Genomic DNA, 21625 nt, shown 5'->3' with positions numbered 1-21625 from the left:
GAGACGTTTGATCAGTCTGGAAAAGAAATACTGCTGAGACATCAATTAAACTATAAATAACTGGTTAAACTAAATTAACTACGGTAACTGGTTACAGTAAAAATGTAAAAGCACTGCACACCTTCAAAACCAATACTGAAGACTCCTGTTCTGGAAAATAAATAATGAAGATTCCTTGTTGTGGACCTTCCTGGTTATGAAAATTTTAACACAGGAGAAATTCTGTAAGATGATGTACTATTTCTAAAACATGTTTGCAAAGTGGATGTCTGCACATATTTACTGAATAGGGCTTGTATCAAAACAAACGTTTTTGTACATACAGTATATATTGACAAATCAAAGTAATTGATATATACTTTGAAAAGGAAATAAAATATTTAACTGATCCATCCATACTATGCAGTCTACCTTAGTAGCAACATCAAAAAAATGGTGGAGATGTCATTTTGATGACAAGTCACAACTGGTTAGGTTTTACTCATGATCTGGGAAAAAAAAGAAAAACTTCTAAAATTCTGTTTTTACTTTGTTATTCTGCAATATTGAGTGTCGCTTGGTGTGGGGGAAAAACTTAACCTAAAGAATTTTATGTTGCAACGTACCAAAAAAATAAATCTGAATACTTTCTGTACAATAACGTATACATAAAAGATTTAAAAACATACTGTCCCTAGCATCATTAAAAGTTTCTGTTCATTATCTTGTACATTCCTTTATCTGTTCAGTTTTTTTTTTTTTTTTTAATAGTGTAGGTACAGCAGTTGGTCAAAAGTATTTAAGCTAAAAGATGAGGTTAGTCCACAAATTATTTTTGCTGTTGCACTTCCATTTATTTTCAAGCTTGCTAGATCTGGGATGCAAGGTTCCTGAGCCTATTCTGCAAGTACAGCACTGGACACAAGGCAGCAACCAGCAACAATGGGAAGAACCCAAATGCACACACACCATAATATGAGGCTACTTTAGAGCTCTCAATCAACCCCACCTAAACGTTTTTAGGAGCTGGGAGGAAAACCAGAAAACTCCCACAGACACAGAGGTTTAAAAGAATCTGTGTGTGTATATATTTATGTACATACCAACTTGAATTTAATTCTCAAATTCATTGACTTCATTTGAACAGTTTGAAAACACAATGTAAAAGTATGTTCAGTCTACAACTTTTAATTAACTGGACTAATAGGGCATTGAGTCGACTCGTCCGTTACCTCGACTGTTATACAAAATGACCGTATCCCGTTTTGTGTTCAACGGGCCAAGTGGATTTATTTCTTAGCTATTTACCTTTATTACTGCGTTTTATTGGCACCCTTGCCCGGCTGTAGTGTATGCATTTTGGACATTGCAATTTTATATAAAAAAATGCTTTATAGGTCGGATTTTTAAACTGAAACCAAAATTGTGAAACTTTCTAAATACGAAGGATTGCTACTAAAAACATCGAAGATTTTAATCCTTTACCGCTGATGCCCGTTAGAACTAATTGTGACAAATGCAATATATACGGCCTTTCTGATTTCACTCAAAAAATACACATTTCTATTAAATAAGAATGATAGTGGTTTCTTTTCTAAGTTTTAGCTTTTAGTTGGAAGTTTGTCACCCGCTGTAACGAAGAGTGAAGTGGGCCTAAGCAAATCGTGCACCCCCTCTTGGTATCCTTATATTAATTAACCACGAACTGTAAGGGTGAACCTGAGGAAGTGCTTGGCGTCCAGAAATAATATCGCTGATTAGCAAGGCTGGACTGCCACTACTTGCTGATTGTTCACGGAGCCACCCTACAACACACCCCGAGGCTCCCACGTCGAAGGGTCGATTGAAACCGCAACGCCGGCCGCGGAGTTGGAATGGGACGCTCCTCCGCTGTGGCGCACGCGGGACCGAAGAAGCTGTCAGCGCCTTCCAAGCGCACACTCACCTGACAGGAAGGAGCAGGCAAGTCTGTGAGTCGCCGCTGCAGTCGACACAGATGTATGAGTAGAAAACAAAATAAAACGGAACGTGGGCGGTAGCTAACAAGATGTGGGGGTTGGTGTTTATTGTGTCACCATTCAAAGCTTGTTTAACTCACACGTGGGACGTTTATCCGCGGACACGAGTAGCAGGCAGGTGAGTCCAGAGTCTGTGACTTCTTACACGCAGTTATAGGTTGTCCATAAAATAGAGGAGCTCCACCCACTGATCAAGAGAAACTTAAATTCACGAAACGTGTAATTTCTCCTGGTATTTTGTCGCAATAAGATCCAAGAAAAAAAGCATCCTCTTTATGCAGTGTTTGACTAGAGTAAATATGTAAAGGTGTTACGTAAGTACTCAACCAGGATTAGTAAGCACACTTAGTCAAAAAAATAATTTTATGTTCTGGGGCAAAAAAAGCTTTAATTTTAAAGAGCAAGTGTTGCCTGTATAAATATTAAGAAGGGTATACCCTGATATTCTTAGAGATCTTAAAGACTGTAAATATTATACCTCAATATATACAGGAACGCAACATTGCGGCAAAGTTTCCAAGCAGCAAAAATTTACATACGTACTAAGCATTGCTAAGAAAATGTGTTACCTCACTGTATTTATCCAGTAATACTTATAAACTGGTTATACCAAGTAATATATAGACGTATCATTTGTAAACACTATCTTAAGAGAATGGGTGCAGTGGTAGCGCTGCTGCCTCGCAGTTAGGAGACTCGGGTTCGCTTCCCGGGTCCTCCCTGCGTGGAGTTTGCATGTACTCCCTTTGTCTGCGTGGGTTTCCTCCGGGTGCTCCGGTTTCCTCCCACAGTCCAAAGATATGCAGGTTAGGTGCATTGGCGATCCTAAATTGTGCCCACCACAGGGCACACCCACACACCAAGCACACACTAGGGGCAATTTGGGATCACCAATGCACCCAACCTGCATGTCTTTGGACTGTGGGAGGAAACCCACACAGACACGGGGAGAACATGCAAATTCCACCCAGGGAGGACCCAGGAAGCGAACCCAGGTCTCCTAACTGCGAGGCAGCAGGACTACCACCGTGCCGCAGTTCACCATTATGTTCCATTATAACTGTAATGTATATGTTGAAACCTTTTCTTTTGTTATGTTAAATATAATGGCCGTAGAAATGGCATCCTTTACTTTTATCAGTGCATGTACATACAATATAAAGGAAAGTTCAGTTTATTCATAGTTTTTTTTGTAAAGGTTGAAAGGTCAAAGGATGGATGGAATATAAAAGAGGAAATTACAGGAGACAGCATCAGTTCAGAACAGTTGAGTTCAGTTGGATTAGAAAGGGGGTAATCCAGAGAAGGATCTAGACCAGGGGTGTCCAACTCTGGTCCTGGTGGGCTGCAGTGGCTGCATGTTTTCATTCTAACCCTTTTCCTAATCAGCAAGCAGGTTTCGCTGCTAATTAACTCCTTAAAACTTAGTACAGTATCATGTTATCAAAGAAATTCTAATGCTAGAAATAAATGTACCTTTCATAGATTCTCAGCTTTTTCAAAGGTTGACATAAGTTAGCTCCTGATTACCAAAACCAAATGTAAAGTTTATAGTAGTTGTAGGTTATACTGTATGTTTCTTGTTTCCGGACCCAGTCAATAGAGACACACACAAAAAAAAAAAAAACTTATTTTAGATTCCCAGGTAATGGTTGCCAAAAATAAGGCCTCTTCGTGTGGTATTACCAAGACATTGTTCTGCCATGACAGAAAAAGACAGTTAGATTTGAGATACCAGACACTATTGTATGTACTGTAGTTATGAATCTGTTTTTCATTAACAATAAACTATCAACAAGATCTATGCATGTTTTGTGCCCAGAATCTTGACGCCTGAAGCGAAGTACCACCGTATCTATTGTTCCAAGGAGAATTTAAAGCTAATGAATTGAATGACTGGGAGAATTTTAGAAATGTTTCACAACTTTAAAAATGACTATGATCTATATAGTCCATACAATAATAAAAACATTGGAAACATGGCATTTGCACAACATAACAAAATTCAAAGTCCAAGCAAGCACCAGCAAGATCATTTGCACAATTGTTTACAATGTTATTGGTGCAGCCTTATTGAATACATGTCTCAAAAGGCTCACTTAACCGCCATTCAGTCAGGGACAATCTTTGAGTCATTCCCTCTGTGCAAAACTGTGGATTCAAAGAGATGTCACACCCATCATGTTCACAGACTTGGTCCCATGTGCCTGCCACCTGTTGTCCAATCTGATGGGATGCTTTTCTGAAATATACTGTGCCAAAGATAAAGATATCAAGTCAGCTACAGAAGAGTAGTTGCACAAGCAAAATCAACCATTTTATTTGAGTTGCATAGGAAATCTTTGAGAAAGTTATAAGAATTGTCATGTGACCCTGAACCGGATTAAGTGATTTTTAAAATGTATGTCTATATATAGGACATATTAGCACATAAAAAGCTTGATTTTTATTTAATTCACAAGCACACTACATTTGTTTAAGAGCACTAATGCCATTTATTCAAAAGATAAGGAGAACATAGTAGTTTTCCATAAAATAGACAACTACATTTGAACACACTGTTTTCTTTATATAATTTCCTACTTAATGTCAATTTTCAATACCAGGGAAATTTATACGTGGACTATAATGCATTACATTGGCTTTTTGTTCAGCTAATTAACTAATTAGGTGAGATTGTTTAATTAAAAAGCAGGGGTGTGTTTGCTCCTTTATTGTCTGGGACTGTAATGCATACAATAAGCAAGTCACGAACAATACTAGGCTTTAAATATCACTCACAAAGCTAAAGAATGCTTGAAATATTAACTGTAAATGAGACTTGCTTGACTTCACCTGGTTCTAAAATCCAACAGTTAAGCCACCTAGAACTGTAAATATTTATATCTAAAATATGAATAACATAACATATATCAAACCTGCTTAACCTAAAGCAGCAGGGTCAAATGGGTCAAAGGCTATCACAGTAATACTGGCATAGGGCAGAGAACAGCCATATACCAGAACTATTATATCATAGGGCTCACTCATGCACATGTTAATGCAGGATCAATTTGGAATCAACGATCATCTTAACCAGCATGTCTGGGTTGTTGGAGGAAAGTAACAGTACCCAAAGGAATATCCACACACGCTCAGTGGGAAAGTGTAAACTCCATACTAACAGTGACAAGGAGCAAGATTCAAACCCAGGACAATGGATTCATTAGATGGCAGTGGATCCCCCCCATGCCACTCTGTAAACAAATACCAAATATTAAAAAAATGAATCGGTATAGTTTAATGACTAAGAAACATTTTGGAAGTTTAAATTACACATCTGGCTCACATAGTGACCCCACATGTTGGAGCTCTAGACGTCTCTACTCAAGTTTTAAAGTCCTTTGCACTGATTATATGGACAATACTTTGTAAGGAGACAGACTGAAATGTATGAATTTGTTAATACCTCTGCTGTCTTCAAAGGTTTTTTTAGCTTTAAACCATTTTGAAAAGTTTTTAAACATAATGATTACCAATAATCTATTAATAAAAACTATTTGTCCAGGATGGCCACCTCATTTTAGGAAACCTGAAGTACTCTGTTTAGGCATGACACACTACGATGACTGGTTTCCTCCTGCCTAAACACATCAGGAGATGAGCTCCACACACTAGTGACTCATACATTCTATAAAAAAAAGTAGGACATGTAAGTCATGCTTAAAGAATAATTTTTTCCGTTTTCTTTCTTGCTTGTTTGGAGAGTATATAATTTTAGGTTGATTTTGTTGCTTCTAAAACTGTCCTTCATATAACTCAACTTCCAGAGAAAGGAAGAAAGGGACAGTGACACAACAACATGCACATTCTTTCCTTCTGTTATATAGCTAGTGAAACAAGTTGGTTAGTGAATAGCAGTTTCATTACTTTATTGCACCTGTAATACATGGTATTTCTAAACAATATTTTTTATTTATGCAGCTTGAATTGCATTCAGTTGGTTTTGAAAATCTGAATTCATTGAGGTTGGCCATTTAAGACTGTAGTCTGGCAGTTTGGTTATGCAATGCTTAATTCTATTCAAGGTGCTATGCAGGTGCAACCAGTTTTAAGGGGTTTCAAAACAAAAAGAGAAAAGAGTGTGTTTTTTATAGTATCATCACTGTTGTTAGGATTGGATTGTTTTAGCATTTTAAATCAAACAATGATTTGAAAACATAGCATTACTCGAATGTAAATCTTTATTAAAGGTTCAGAATATAACAGGATAAGTATGAGTAAACGTATAGCATCAAAGTTCAGCCTATAAAACCAATACATGAATATAACCAGGAAAAGAAGGCCACCAGCAGGACACAGGATGCCATACCGATAAGCACCCACAGCAGGAGTTGACGCCATTGAGCTTGGCTGCTGAATAGACTTGGTAACAGTTTTTGAGAGTAACCCCACCTGTGCAGGAGAAACAAATGAGAACAAGGTTATTTCATTCACAGTGCAGGTTCACAATATGGATAATTCTAATAGATCATTATAACATCACTGATAAGCTTTGTTTGCCATGAATAAAGAAAACTGACATTTGGGTGGTATCCAAACTTTTTGGCAAAAAAAGACTCAGTTGGAGACTGTAGTAACAGTATAGTACTCACTTATGCCATTGCTGCACTACTGCTGAATGTGTAGAAAAGTTAACGAGAGGTTCTAAACCAAGCAGCCTTATTACACAATACATCTGAAAGAAACTTAGGATAAAAGATAACAACTTTGAGTGAAAAGTGCAAAATATCAAAGTAATTCAAAGTATTGAATTCTGATTTCTTTAAGTAATGTTTTGGCTGAAGTATGAACAGAATACTCCTGTTTTATATATACTTTCAATCTAACTTTTTCTTACTGAAGTTTAAAGCAATATAAACATTTTTATAGTAGAGTTATCACTTTTAAAAAATATCAGCATTATACAGTTAATAAATGACACAGCCTTACATAAATTAAACTTCTAGATATAGTGTGACTACATATGTTTTTTTTTTATTTGTACTACATACATGGATATTTGAAAAGGAAATCTACCATTAACCTTTTCTTTTAGGAAACAGTCTATCAGTCTCCACTTCTACAATAAAACAACCATAGCTGCTAGAAGAAAACACAAAATTGTGGCAACCACAACACAAACTGAGGCACAAAATGGATGTGTGGTAACATCATAAACAAAATGAAAAATTATTTTCATAACATCCAAACTAAGTTGAAAATCACTAAAACACATGAAAATGACTTCTCAAATATTCAAAACAATAAAAATCATGACAGCCCCCCTCCAAATGTATGGGCTCCAAATGTATCCATCAGACTACCTAGGATGACATAAAAGTCCTTAAATAGAAGCCATGAATAATAATCCTCAGGATTACATTACAACCCTGCTAATGTACTGAATAAAACACTATGGCACCATGGCAACGAGAACCCAGCATCTTCTGGATTTCATTTTCTATTCACACTGCATTTCAACTGGAAAGGGAAGCACAGTATTCCTTGATTTTGGGACTTAACTGGTTTTAATCTACAGTAGATATATGGAAGGTTGGATGGATTTTAAATTGAACATGAAGGACAAGTCAGTAAGTAGGTGTCCAAATACATTTAATAACAGCATAAGAAGCAGCATTAGAAAAAATATATCTCAAAAGCTCACATCTTGACTTCACCTTCAGGTGCAAGTCTGAGTGGTTCTAGCAAGAATGGTTTAAAATCCTTTAACACTCAAAGGGTGATATTTTTATTTTGGAATTATACAAGACATTACCAACAAATTCTGATAGGGGCAGAGTTATACTGCAGTTTTTCTGAAAGTATTTACAGTACAATGGTTAGAAACCTTTCCAAATCTTGGTTAACCCGTTCAAAACTTATTGCAATAAATAATTCTAAGAGAAAAAAGGTATTAAGCCTAAGAGAAAATAAAAGAGTTACTAGGAATCATAACAAATAGTTGCTAGGAATTTCTCTGATAGCAGAGTTTCAGTATCAGATTGTTAGAGCAGAGCATCTGCTTTTTGCTTCTTGTGAGAGTTTGACTTCTCATTACTATGTGAAGTGGGCTTTCTTCTTTTCCTGTAGCTTTGGACATGAGGCAACCATGTGCTATATGCCGTGTTTACATTCTTCAGTTCTGAATCCTTAGATTCGCTAGGCAGTTTCAAGGCTACAGATCTGGGGGTCTTTTATTCTAATATGATGTCACTTAACCCAGTTCCATTTATCAAAAAAGGTTAGTAACTTAATGCAGCATTTCCCCTATATCATGACTGGCAAATTTCTTCCTTATCTCACAGCTGCCAATCTTCACATGAGACTATGCTGTAACATTGCTAGAACAAAACTTTAGTAGCCACCAGAAGGGAAAAGAAAACCGTGCCTCTGCAGCCCATAACAAGACAAAAACTTGTGATGCAGTAACATCAAAAACTAAATGAAAAATAAATTTCACAACAGCAAAATGAAATTTATCTATAAAAAATAAATGAAAATTAATTTCCACTTGTCGAGCACGTTAACATCTTGACATATATTTGTTCTACAGTATGTAGAAGGTCAGAGGAATATTAAGAAAGGATTTTCTGACAGGCATTCACAGCATCTGTTTTATGCTTTTGATGCTCATATGATGAGCCAGTGACTCTTTGGCAACTGTGACAATTTTTACTTTTGATTGCGCTGACCTGACTGCGTCTGCATCGGCGGCATTATGTCATCTTCAGGATACGTCTTTCTCATTTGTTTGACCACCGCACTTTGATATTCAGAGTTTATAGGCAATTTTTTTAGGATGACATTCTTCAATAGTTTACCAAAGAACAGTGGGTGACAAGGTTTAGAAATGTATTGCTTATGATAACAGGTCAGCTCTATTGCTTGTTATTGACAATTTTGTTACACACTAATGCAAAAAGTTTATCTTGTGACTTATTGCACGAACTTTCAATCGAGTCTTGCTTGTTGCCATTTTCCAACAAAGCAATGCCTAACCACATATTGCTGCAAAGTATGAAGGATTCTGTCTACTGTATGTACTGCTCCATCTGCTCCATCAACTATTATATTTGTTAAAAACTGGTTTTCACTAGGGGTCTGCCAGGCTGCACTTGGGGTACTGTGGCTCCTGGCAAGGTTCATGTTGTTTATGAAAAAAAAACAGCATTGAAGGTAGTCTTTAAATTAGCTAATATAATTTTTAAACATATATACCACTGAAAATGTTTAGCAATTGTTGCATGAAATTTGTCCTGTATGAATGTAGTTATAATCTAGTACTGTAGTTCTAGCTGGAGGGTTGGGGAGTGAGCCTTACAAATTTCAATTACTGTATTTACACAGAGGCTCGACCAAGTCTCCATGTCATGCTAAGCTATATTTCTGCTCCACCGCTCCATCTCACACTGCTCTTGCAGGGAGTCTCCACTCTTGTCTCGCTCTGACCTGACCGCATTCTCTCCTATTTGTTGTCCACCACCAGTGCCAGTTTGTACTGATGAGTACAAGGTCATAGCTTCATCTCACTCCTCGCCTCTTTTACCCAGTCCATGCTAGGCTGGAGACTACCTGGCAACACCAGGCCAAGATCAACTAATTTTTGCAAAAGAGACATGTGAGTGCTGTCTTAATCACTCCAACATAAGCAATCTGCAAAACATCTTACGCTGTACGTCACAGCTCCAGTACACCAATGCTACAATATTTTTAGCTTTGGTAAACTTTTTTGGTTTATCTTCATTTTGAGAACAGTTTTAGAAATTGGCAAAGTAGTACAGAATATACAATCAAGAGGAAAGTCAAATATTAACAATTATCAAAAATAAAATGCATGTGTGTAACATTTCATTGTAATGTATTAATACAATATTAATCAACAGCAGAAGGCTTTTAGAGTTGTTAATGTTTGGTAACCTTCATCCTTTCTAAGAACAGGGTGAACCTAGAAGCAAAATAGGGACACCATGAAACAGGCTCAGCCTTTACATTGACTTGGAACCATCTGTGAGTTACTTTTCTCCTGCCTTTGGTCTGGTTTAAAATGTAGCTATATTTTTTCTAAATTCTTTATTCTTTTTTATTTATTTTTCAACTGTTACTACTATTATTTATTTCTCCAACTATTAAGCATGGGGGAGGATTGATCATGCTTTGGGCTTGTGTTGTAGCCAGTGGCACAGTGAACATATCATTGGTAGAGGGAAAAATGTATGCAAATAAATACCAGCAAATTCTGGAAGCAAATATCACACACAGTTAAAAACAGGATGGGTCCTACAACAAGATAATGATCTGAGACACACCTCAAAATCTACAATGGAATACCTCAAGAGGCACAATCTGACAGTTTTGCTATGGCCCTCACAGTCCCCCAACCTAAGCATCATTGAAAGTCTGTGGATAGATCTCAAAAGAGCAGTGCATGCAAGATGACCCAAGAATCTTGCAAAATTAGAAGCCTTTTGCAAGGACAAATGGGCCAAAATACCCCAAGCAAGAAATGAAAGACTCTTAGCTGGCTACAAAAAGTGTTTACAAGTTGTGATACTTGGCAAAGGGAGGTGTTACTAAGAAATGACCATGTTGGGTGCCCAAACTTTTGCTTCACGCCCTTTTAATTTTTTTGACATTTTGTGCCTTTAAATGATGAAAATAAAAATGTAGTTTTGCCTAAAATATTAAAGAAATGGGTGATCTTTAACTTTATGCCTTTTGATTATCAGTTCATCTTCTTCTTACTTAACTATTCACAGTAACAAGTAAGTATGTTATTGGCCCAGAATCATGTTGTTGGGAATGCTGTGAACAGAAAACAAGATCCAGGATAATGCCCAGCTTCACAAAATTGTGCTTATATTAGGGTGGGGCCTGTCCAGGTGGTACAACATTTTAGGGGGCCTTGACTTAAAAAAAGTTTGGGAACCTGTACCATAGGACATCATTGTACACCAGTGTGACTGTGTAACAATTAATATCCATTTGCCTGCAGTTAATGCTTAACCTAACAGCAACCCCCAAATGTAGCTGCTATCTACACTAAATATTTATGTGCTCTGCTTTTGAAATTATTAAATACTCACATAGCACCTGTTCTGTTTACAATGTAAACCACTGCTTCTGGGTACAACTTATTTATTGGCACAGGGCATTTATAAACACAAATTTAAGTAACTTGTGAGGTGATTTATATTGTTTTGGAACTGGAGTGAGAAATTAAGCAAGAAAAGATACTTAAAATAAGTATACATTTACTGTTGAAGCAAATAAATCAATATATGAAACATTATGTATGTTTATGTTTTAAATAAATGGCATATTTATCAAAGAAGCATAAAGTAAGGAGCCACTTTCAGTTCTAAATTTTGCCCCGGTATCACTTGCCTCATAAAATAATTAGGTTTCACTGCAAGTTCTCAAACATTAAAAAAATTGGGCATATTCTTTATCCATCCATCCATTATCCAACCCACTATATCCAACTACAGGGTCACGGGGGTCTGCTGGAGCCAATCCCAGGCAAAACAGGGTGCAAGGCAGGAAACAAACCCTGGGAAGGGCACCGGCCCACCGCAGGACACACACACACACACTTGGGACAATTTAGGATCACCAATCCACCTAACCTGCATGTCTTTGGACTATGGGAGAAAACCGGAGCACCCGGAGGAAACCCACACAGACACAGGAAGAACATGCAAACGCATATTCTTTAATATTTCTTAAAATAAGAATTCAAAATGTCAGAGAAGAATATAAACATTATGTATATGTACAGTATACATTTTGTAATTTGTTGAGATATGCAAATAACCTTAAATGCTGAAGTTGAACAAGCACAATGGGAACAGATCTAAATTATATTTTTAGCCTGCTTGAAATAATTTTTAGTGCACTTCTGTCTACTTGCTATTTGTGGCCTGTGGTTAATGTGTTTATCTCTTGCAAGATACTTTTCAAATATATTTTAGTTTTTTACTGTTTTTGCTTCTTGTAGATCCTGTCTTGAAACAGATAAATTTCTCATCATTTATATTACCTAAAACTATTGATTTTAATAAAGAATTGTAAATTATGCTCAGTAGCAGGTCCACCAACACTTCTAAAAAATGAAAAGCTTGAGAAATGCAAACAAATTAATATTATTTATTTAGTAAGTCATAAATGTTCAAATATCTCCCACTGAGAGCTGCTAATGTTGTTCAAAAGAAATATTTTGTGATTACCAGACATCCATTTAAAGTCCTGAAGCACCACATAATATTCCATATAGCAGTTTATTGATGATGAGAACTATCTGGATTATTGTTTTTTAGAATGTGCTTGTCCTTTTGTTACCCATACAGTAGGAGATCTGTATACTCTAGTATATTTCTAATTTTACAGATGTTATGGCACCATGTGGCAAAAACTACCATTTCTACCCACAAGTTAAAATGTTACCTTGTTTCTCATAGTGTGTATATCTTTTCTTCAGTAAATATTGTTTCTTCTAATTAATTTTCCAATCAGTAATTCGCAAAGTTTACAAAAACAGTATGCCCTACTTTACTGACAAGTACACACCTATTCACACATTTGTCATCATCTTCATCTTGACTGTCAGAGGAATCCACTTGTTGTGATGGGGACAGGGAGAGTATGAGGGGCATCTGGGAACAGCTAGCATGGGATTCCTTGGTGGAACTATGAAGAGGAAACCTGAGAAAAATATTGCGGGGGGATGGGGGGGGGTTTAATTAGTAGAGGAAGACAACATTATAAGTTCAATATGGAAAATATTATAATTTTTAACTTTTACCTGCTGCAATCTTGGCTCCCATCCTTCGTCACTTCTAGGGACTCCAAATCGTCTTTGATTTTCCCAGAATCAACTATTTTTGCTTCAGAGTTCTGAGACTGCTGGAAGGCAGAGAGTCATGAAAGGTAATTCAAAAGCCAAGCAGCAATTAATCCTAACCGATGCATGGCTTTAGTGGTGCCACAGTTGATACAGCTGGGTCAAAACTCCAGAAGACAGGATTTAAATTCTGAGACTGGTCACTGCCTGGTTTGTCTGTTCTACTTGCTGAATAAAGGTTGAATTCTTTACTCAGTAATTTATGGAGATTTGCACAGCAAATAATTATTGCATACCTCTGGAGAATTTCTTGTTCTAAAGTCAAATGCAGACACAAAACTTCTGCAATTTAGAAGTTACCAAATTCATTATTACTTCTGGAAGCTTTTTTCTTCAAACCTTACTTGGTGTTTCTCATAAAAGGCACACAAACAGACCATGAGTAGAACACTAAAAGATAAAGATTTTAAGTCAAACTCCACAAGGATAAGTTAGGTGGTACAATCTATATTCAGACAAAAAAGATGTATTCCATGTCTGACTGACAGTGTTCTTGGAGCTTCAATTGGAGAAGAATCGTGTTTCAGCTTTTCTGATCCCAGTGTTGAGCCTTCCTGATTTGTAGATCTTGGCAGCTCAACAACAGCATTAGTGTTTCCTTCCATTCACTTTTCACACTCCATTGTTTGTGGGGCCTTTTCTCTGGGCACTCTGGTTTTCATCCAACATCCCAAAAGATATTTGTGTTAGGTTAGCTGGATACTGTAAACTGGCTTGGTATAAGTGAGTGTGGGTGTTAGGAAGAAAAGGCTGCCCTCCCTGTGGTTGATTCCCAACTTGTATTGAGTGCTGTCAGGATAGGCTCAAGCCCTTATGACTGCACACTAGATAAACCTGGTACAAATAATGGATGGATGGCAACATTTCAAATGAACATGGAGTTTGTTTAAATTAACTCACAGGCACATTTAATTAGCTGCCTGTCAAATTAACACCATTGCCTCTTTCTTTTTTTTTGAAAAAGGAAAATGAGTGTGCAAAGCATGGGAAAGTAAGAGAAAAAATTACACCTGTGCTGAAAAGAAAATCTTGATTTAGAGCTGCCAGTGTTCTGCAAGACTTAATGCCACTGAAGACATTTGTATTCATAAACGAGTGAAAAGATATGATGTATATCTAAAATGTGCTAAAAACTTATTTACATATGTTTCATGTGATGCATATCTGCATTGTGCTAAAAAAAATAGCTTATTTGTATATGTTTCATGCCATGCATATCTGCAATGTGCTAAATACAGTCTTATTTAGATGCTTTTTTCTACTATTTTAAAAACCCACACCTGCTCAATGCCTCTCATCGTGGGCAACTCCAGAGTGAAACAGAGTCCAGTCCCTCTCCAGAAGTCTGGTTCCAGAGCCTATGCTGTGTGTCGAGGTGAGCACAACTATAACTAGATGGTAAATCTCTACCACCACACCCAAATGGCTCCTTTTGGAGGTGGTGGGCCCACTGGATTACAGACCGTGTTGCTTCTTTAGGCTGTGCCCGGCTGGGTCCCATGTGCTTGCTGATGAGCAAGACCCTCTCAGGTCTGGCTCCAGAGCAGGGCCTTGACTTCCCTATTCCAGGCAAGGTTACAGGGTTTTTGATTTGACTTTCCATAGAGGTCAATATAAACTGCAATTACTCTGGTCCCTAACCTAGAACCAATTTGCTTTGGGTGATATTAGCAGGGACAACTGCCCATGACACCGTATTTCTGTATTGGGCTATATAAATACCTCCACTACAATAAGTGGGCAATTCACAGAGGGCCCAAGATTTTCTCCTTAGATAACATGAGAGAATAATTTAGAGGTAACAATAGCAACAAAAGTATACTGCTCAAAAAAATTAAAGGAACAGTTTTTAATCAGCGTATAGCATCAACTCAGTGAAACTTCAGGGATATTGATGTGGTCAGTTAAGTATCAGAGGGGGTTGTTAATCAGTTTCAGCTGCTTTAGTGTTAATGAAATTAACAACAGGTGAACTAGAGGGGTAACAATGAGACAATCCCCAAACAGGAATGGTTTAATAGGTGGAGGCCACTGATATTTTTCCCTCCTCATCTTTTCTGTTTTTTCACTAGTTTTCCATTTGGCTACAGTCAGTGTCACTACTGGTAGTACGAGGAATTACCTGGGCCCTACAGAGGATGCACAGGTAGTCCAACTTCTCCGGGATGGCAAATCAATACGTGCCACTGCCAGAAGGTTTGCTCTGTCTCCCAGCACAGTCTCAATGGCATGGAAGAAATTCCAGGAGACAGGCAGTTACTCTAGGAGAGCTGGCCAGGACCATATAAGGTCCTTATCCTATCAGCAGGACCAGTATCTGGTTCTTTGGGCAAGGAAGAACAGGATGAGCACTGCCAGAGCCCTACAAAATGACCTGTGAGTGTCTCTGACCAAACAATCAGAAACAGATATAGTGAGGGTGGCCAGAGGGCCCGATGTCCTCTAGTGGGTCCTGTGCTCACTGCCCGGCACCGTGGAGCTCGGTTGGCATTTGCCATAGAATACCAGAATTGGCAGGTCCACCACTGGCGCCCTGTGCTATTCACAGATGAGACCAGGTTCACCCTAAGCACATGTGACAGATGTGAAAGGGTCTGGAGAAGCCATGGAGAGTGGGTCCTGGGTTCCTCCTGGTGCAAAACAATGCCTGTGACAAGAGTATAAAGGCAGTTCCTGGAGGATGAAGGAATTGATAACATTGACTGGCCCCCACGCTCACCTGACCTAAATTCAATAGAGCACCTCTGGGACATTATGTTTCGGTCCATCCAACACCACCAGGTTGCACCTCAGACTGTCCAGGTGCTCAGTGATGCCCTGGTCTAGGTCTAGGAGGAGATCCCAAAGGGCACCATCCGTCGTCTCATTAGAATCATGCCACAACATTATCAGGCATGCATATAAGCACATGAGGGCCATACAAACTACTGAGTACGATTTTGAGTTGCTGCAATGAAATTCGGCAAAGTGGACTAGCCTTCCGCATCATTTTTCACTTTGATTTTCGGGGTGTCTTTGAATTCAGCCCTCTGTAGGTTGATAATTTTAATTTCCATCAAACAATGTGGCATTACCCAGTTTATATGAGTATAGATATCTAGCATGATTTTTTTTCCCCATTGAGATCTGATGTGTTTTCAAAAAGTTCCTTTAATTTTTTGAGCAGTTTGTTTTGGTTTGCAGTGTACATTGAAATATATAAGAATTGGTTTTGAAAAACAACAGAGATGAAAAGTTGATGTAATACACAAAATATACTGAAAGATGACTAAGAGATGAATGACTTAAGAAATCAATAGATGCCCTATAAACAACAAATGTTGATTTCTACCATAATAATAATAAAACAAACATTTATGTTTGACTTTCTCTAGAACTTTTCTATGTTACTGCTTGTACTCTTTATATTATTTTTAGTGTTTAACTTAGACAAACAGCTCTTAATGTGCTAGTTGTGTTTCCTACTTAAGATGCACAGTTGATCTCACTTGTTAGGCATGTTGTTCCTATTGAAGTTCACAATTAACCAGTTAATAAACTATATAACATTCTCATAACAGCTTAATCTAATTCAGGGTAATGGGTGATCAGAGTCTATCCTAACAGCACTGTGCATAAGGAAGGAAAAGGCCCTAGACAGAGTGTCAGTGTTTTGCAGGATAAGTTCTCAGCAATGCTTATTTAGGGACAATTTTGAATTGCCAATTATCTCAATTTGCAAGTCTTCGAGGATGATGGAAGAAATTGAAGTCATCTGGAGAAAAATCCAAACCCATCTCACCCATCGAAAACATGCAAACTCCACACAGACAACAAGGGGCACAAGAATCAACCAGTGAGGCAACAGTGCTACACATTGAGCCAACAACTTTGCCAAGTTAATTAACTAGAAACAGGCAAATAAATTTGACTGAGGGCAAGCTAGATTAGGTTTTCCATCTTTATGTAAAACAGGATCCTTCTCATGATTTTGCTGATTATTACTCATTTCAATTACAATTGCATTTATTTAATATAATCACATATAATTAATATCTAAAAATAAAAATAATTGTGGATATTAACCCTACATCTTACAAAATTAAAGGAATAGATTTAAAGATTTGTGTAGTAAAATGTAATATGAAATGAAGTCCAGAAGGGTTTAACGATTATTTAAGCAGAACTCTGTGCTCAACGGTCTCTATGTTGATTTTTAAAAGACATATACATAGATATTCAGAATTTAATTTTATCTTTAAAAATCTTCAAAGATTTAAAAGTTGCTAAGAATTGCATGTTTGTATGTGTCTTATTTTTGAAGTGTAATACATTCTCAAAGGTCACTCATTTAGTTACTTAGCATATTTGGAGAAATGCAAATTGATGGCTGGGGGAAAATCCCTCTTTATAGCTGCAGGACACATTAAAGAAGATTAAAGCTTTTAATATTTGCCATACTTCTACATGTGATTGCTATATGTTTGAATGTTTTTGGTCATCAAGTACACAGAGCAGTAAAAAAAAAGCTATGTACAATGTTAAGGAAAATTTATTTACCAATATTTTACCCCTTAATATTACGGTGACTGATTACAATAAATAACATCCCCAAACACTTTTTATGTATGCTTGTGTCTAATTACCATATGGTCATTATATTTGGCATTCACCATCTGTGTGAGGGTTGCACATGTACTAGTGTCTGTGTTGTTCTTTTCTCTGCATGGTATGGATTTTCTCCCATAGATCCAAAGACATGTATGTTTTAATTGGCTCGGTATCACTGAGAAGGGTGAATGGTTCATTGTGCTCTGCAATGTGTTGGTTCTTTTTCCAGAATTAAACATTATTAAATTTGATGAGATTGTTTTGTCAGTATTTCTCTAACAACATATGTAGATAGTCTATAAATACTTCAACTAGACACATTACTGTTTGCATGCACATCCTCACATATTTATTATTTTCCCCAATTTTTAACACAGTTGCATCTGTTTGGTTAGTAGCAGATGTGCCCAGCTGGTATTTTCAAGTCAGTTAACACAATTGCTGAACACAGAGTGAGCTTGTTTCCTGTGCAGTTATGTCATTTTTAATGACAGTTTTACTGTTCCCTAATTGTATCTAAAGTCTGATCATGTTAAGAATTGGATATGGATATTGGATGTGTGGCCCAGAATGAAAAGGTGTTGTATGCTGGCATGTAAAGAGAACTTTGAATCGGTGTGTATTTCCAGGTGTAGAATCTTTACAGCAATTACATTCACATCCACAGTGAAGTTTTTAAACAAAAAAAATGCAGATCAAACCAGAAGGACATCTTATAGGCGATTTCTTCAGGGTTATACCATAAATAAACAGAAGTATTTTCAGCATATACCCTTACTCTTTACTATATTACTCTAAGCTGCATTATTTAGAAGATAAAATAATGACTGCATTATATGAGGAAGTTCTTATGTTGTAATGTTTCTGAGGCATGTTTTTGTGAGAATGTATGAAATTAACTTAAAACTGGTGGAACTGATATACTTTTAAATTTCTGGACAGACTCATATTTGCTTTACAGGTTCTACTGATGGTGAGCCATTGCTGTCATGTAAGTGAAAGATGACAAATACTTAGAGCAAAGTTTAAGACGTTTTATCTGTTCCTGCCCTGAGCAATTTATGTTATTTGTTTTTTGCATGAAATATATATTGTAGAAGCTATTATACATTTTATACTCTTCAGTTGTAAGGCTTATATTTTGATTTAGCTGAATCTGTCCAAAATGTATCTGTCATCTTTCACATGGATTTAACTCTCGGTAGTCATGTTTGTCTGGTTTCTAAAACTTGCTTTTTCTAACTAAAACTATCACTTGGTTATTGTGGTTTCTAAAGCAGTAGAATTTTTTGCATCCTTTATTTACTACATGGCGCAGTGGTAGCGCTGCTGCCTCGCAGTTAGGAGACCCGGGTTCGCTTCCCGGGTCCTCCCTGCGTGGAATTTGCATGTTCTCCCCGTGTCTGTGTGGGTTTCCTCCGGGCGCTCCGGTTTCCTCCCACAATCCAAAGACATGCAGGTTAGGTGGGTTGGCGATTCTAAATTGGCCCTAGTGTGTGCTTGGTGTGTGGGTGTGTGTCCTGCGGTGGGTTGGCACCCTGCCCAGGATTGGTTCCTGCCTTGTGCCCTGTGTTGGCTGGGATTGGCTCCAGCAGACCCCCGTGACCCTGTATTCGGATTCAGCGGGTTAGAAAATGGTTGGGATGGTTGGTTTATTTACTACTCAACAGTTAATTAAAAAAATAGCAGCAAGCATCATAACTGCAACTAAAAAGTTATGTCTCTTCACTGGCTTTCAATTAAGTTTAAAGCTGATTTTAAAGTACATAATTTAGCCCCACATTACCATAAAGAGCTTATTAGTACTTTTCCTCCTTTGTGTACATTCTAATTTTGAAATGCAGGCCTTATTAAAATTCAGATCATTTAGCTGTTGGACGCCCAAACTCTTTAGTTATTTGTCTACCAACATTAGAAAAGGCCCATTGGTCTCGAGAAATAAATCAGGGCTGAAGACTTTTTTTATTATAACATACACATGTTAGACCAGCTGATGAAGCTGTTTCCAGTTCTTCTCATATATTCGTTTTCTGTTAATTCCTGGATTTGTTTTTGACTTGTCATTACTAAATGCTTTCCATTTTCTTTCTTTTCTCCTTCGTTTATGTTTTTTTACAATATTTTGTAATTCTTGTATAGTGCTTTGGGCTCACAATTGGAAGTATATTTAACAAAAATAAATTTAATTGATTTCATTTGACCTCTAGTATTACTACTGGGTCTAAGCCTAGAAATATTTTAGAGAAAAGAAAGCAGGTTTGGTTTTCTTCATGTGAGAGTGAAAAGAGTAGTTGTATTAAAGATAATCTTAAGGTTCCCAAATTCTAGGAAAGAACTAAATCTAGAATCATATTAATGTTCTCAACCTTTTTAGAAAGGCTTCTATCTATCTGTCTATCTATCTATCTTTCTTTCTTTCATATATAATAACAAGTAAGAGGCTCTAAACAGGGCAGTGTAAACACCCTATAATAAATTATTGTCATGAGCAATTAAAAGTGCTTGGGGAACATTAATTGCTACATATTATTAATTAGTCGATCATTATTTTGTATAGCATGTTTCATACAATATACCGTCACTAGGTGTTTGGAATAAGTAGTACAAAAAACAGAATTGACATAAAACATTACACAATGTAGATTCCAATTCTAAATTAAAAAATGACAGTTCATTAAGCTTCTTTGAAACCCCATACAGTAGCCTACATATGATAAAAATATAAAAAATAAGTTTTCACACAGCTGTATGTTGTGTTCTGCTCCTGTTTGTCCCTTTTTGTCATTTGTCTTGAAGGTGAATGCATCATAGCAGACTTTGTTTTACCTGGCTATGACTGTCTAGCCTTGTAATTGGCTGCATACAAATTAGATTTGTTAGACTTTCTTTTACAGGCGTGATGTGACAAGTGCCTTCCAAAAATGACCTGCATAGATCATATATTACTGTTGAAAACATCTCTGCCAATGTCCATCTGTGCTGTAAAAATCTTCAACATATAAGATGAGGAGGGTGTTTAGTTATGTGATATCCTTCTTCAAGTGTGCTTGCTTATATCATTTTCATTCTAATTTTAATATAATTATGAGGTGACTGGGACAGTATTATGCAAACTAAAGGAAATGCGCTCTGGAAAAGAAAAGCAGTGTTTGGAAACCACTGAGTGTCTTTTGTGACAGATACAGTGGAAAGATTGCCTAAGTGACTCTCATACCTGCAGGTGCTTAGGAATAACTGCAATGCTCACTCTTCTTCTCACAGGGTGCTGTAGGGGACAGACAAGGATAGAGTTAGAAATACTATAAAAAAACATCATTTTCAAAGGATTTGGATTTTCCTTTGATATCTAATAAATGAGCAGACCTGCACAACATACCTTTAAAAGTACTCTGGAAATACTGAACTATTAACCTTTCAGATATTATCTAATTTCTGGCAAACTTATGTATTTACCTGGAGTGAGGGCCGTTGTAGCTTTTGACGTGTCTCACTTTCATCTGAAAAACATAAAAAATGCTACTTTAACCTTTTGTTCAGAGTTTGATATGAAGAGGAGCAACTTTTTATAAATAATTTTTTTTTTGTATTACAAAGCACATGGAAGAGGACCAGACATCTACATATAATGCAGCATCTCCTTACTGTCTGTTTCCACTGTCCTTAGCCTTTTAATTAATGAAGGCAAAAGATTAAGGAATTTGTTTCTAAAACATGTTTCTGTTAAAGAGACATATAATTGTTGTTGGTGATAAGGAACTATGGATGACAAATGTGAGGCAACAAAACTCAAACTTTGTCTTCCATTAAGCTTCATTAATTCAGTAAATTTTTACAGTATGTTTGAGGAATGATAAAGTGGCATCATGCTTATCTCTGCTGACACATAAATACAGGGGCCTGGATCCAGACATTATAAATGTGTTTGTGTGTGCTTTCTCCAGGTACTCCAGTTTCTGTCCAGCTACTGACTCTAAATTGATCCAATGTGGTGTGAGTGAGTGTGATGTGCCTTAGACTATGGAAAAAAGTGGCTTTTGAAAATTGGTGTATGAGTGGCCTAGGTTTGGAGTACTAAATACATTTTAAAATCAAACACAATGTAATATTTTTTGCAGAA

At 36.9% G+C, this 21625-nt stretch overlaps 2 protein-coding genes across 13 annotated transcripts in view; both read right to left on the bottom strand.

Annotated features, from left to right (window-relative positions):
* Positions 1-2202, bottom strand: part of LOC120525937 (F-actin-monooxygenase mical1-like) — a 115581-nt gene extending 113379 nt beyond the window's left edge. Inside the window, exon 1 of one of the 2 annotated variants that reach the window (XM_039748647.1) lies at positions 1925-2202. The gene's annotated coding sequence lies outside the window, so the exon portion shown is untranslated. The remainder of the gene's footprint in view (positions 1-1924) is intronic. The other variant, XM_039748643.1, reaches the window with a different exon arrangement.
* Positions 2203-3860: 1658 nt separating this feature from the next.
* The window catches only part of LOC120525939 (inositol 1,4,5-triphosphate receptor associated 2), a 54302-nt gene continuing 36537 nt past the window's right edge, over positions 3861-21625 (bottom strand). For 8 of the 11 annotated variants that reach the window (XM_039748657.1, XM_039748661.1, XM_039748663.1 and 5 more), the window contains 6 exons: positions 20962-21005; positions 20723-20773; positions 12820-12920; positions 12585-12719; positions 6632-6724; positions 6202-6431 (listed from right to left, as the gene is read on the bottom strand). In XM_039748657.1, the coding sequence (XP_039604591.1) occupies positions 6278-6431; positions 6632-6724; positions 12585-12719; positions 12820-12920; positions 20723-20773; positions 20962-21005 (578 nt within the window). In that variant the 3' untranslated portion in view covers positions 6202-6277. Of the gene's footprint in view, positions 4250-6201; positions 6432-6631; positions 6725-12584; positions 12720-12819; positions 12921-20722; positions 20774-20961; positions 21006-21625 lie in introns of those variants that run through there. The other 3 variants (XM_039748660.1, XM_039748662.1, XM_039748665.1) reach the window with 3 other exon arrangements.

This window comes from Polypterus senegalus, chromosome 3, assembly GCF_016835505.1.
Source record: "Polypterus senegalus isolate Bchr_013 chromosome 3, ASM1683550v1, whole genome shotgun sequence".
NCBI classification, from domain to species: domain Eukaryota; kingdom Metazoa; phylum Chordata; class Cladistia; order Polypteriformes; family Polypteridae; genus Polypterus; species Polypterus senegalus.
Note: the sequence above shows the minus strand (reverse complement) of the source record. Positions and strands in the feature narration are given on the sequence as shown.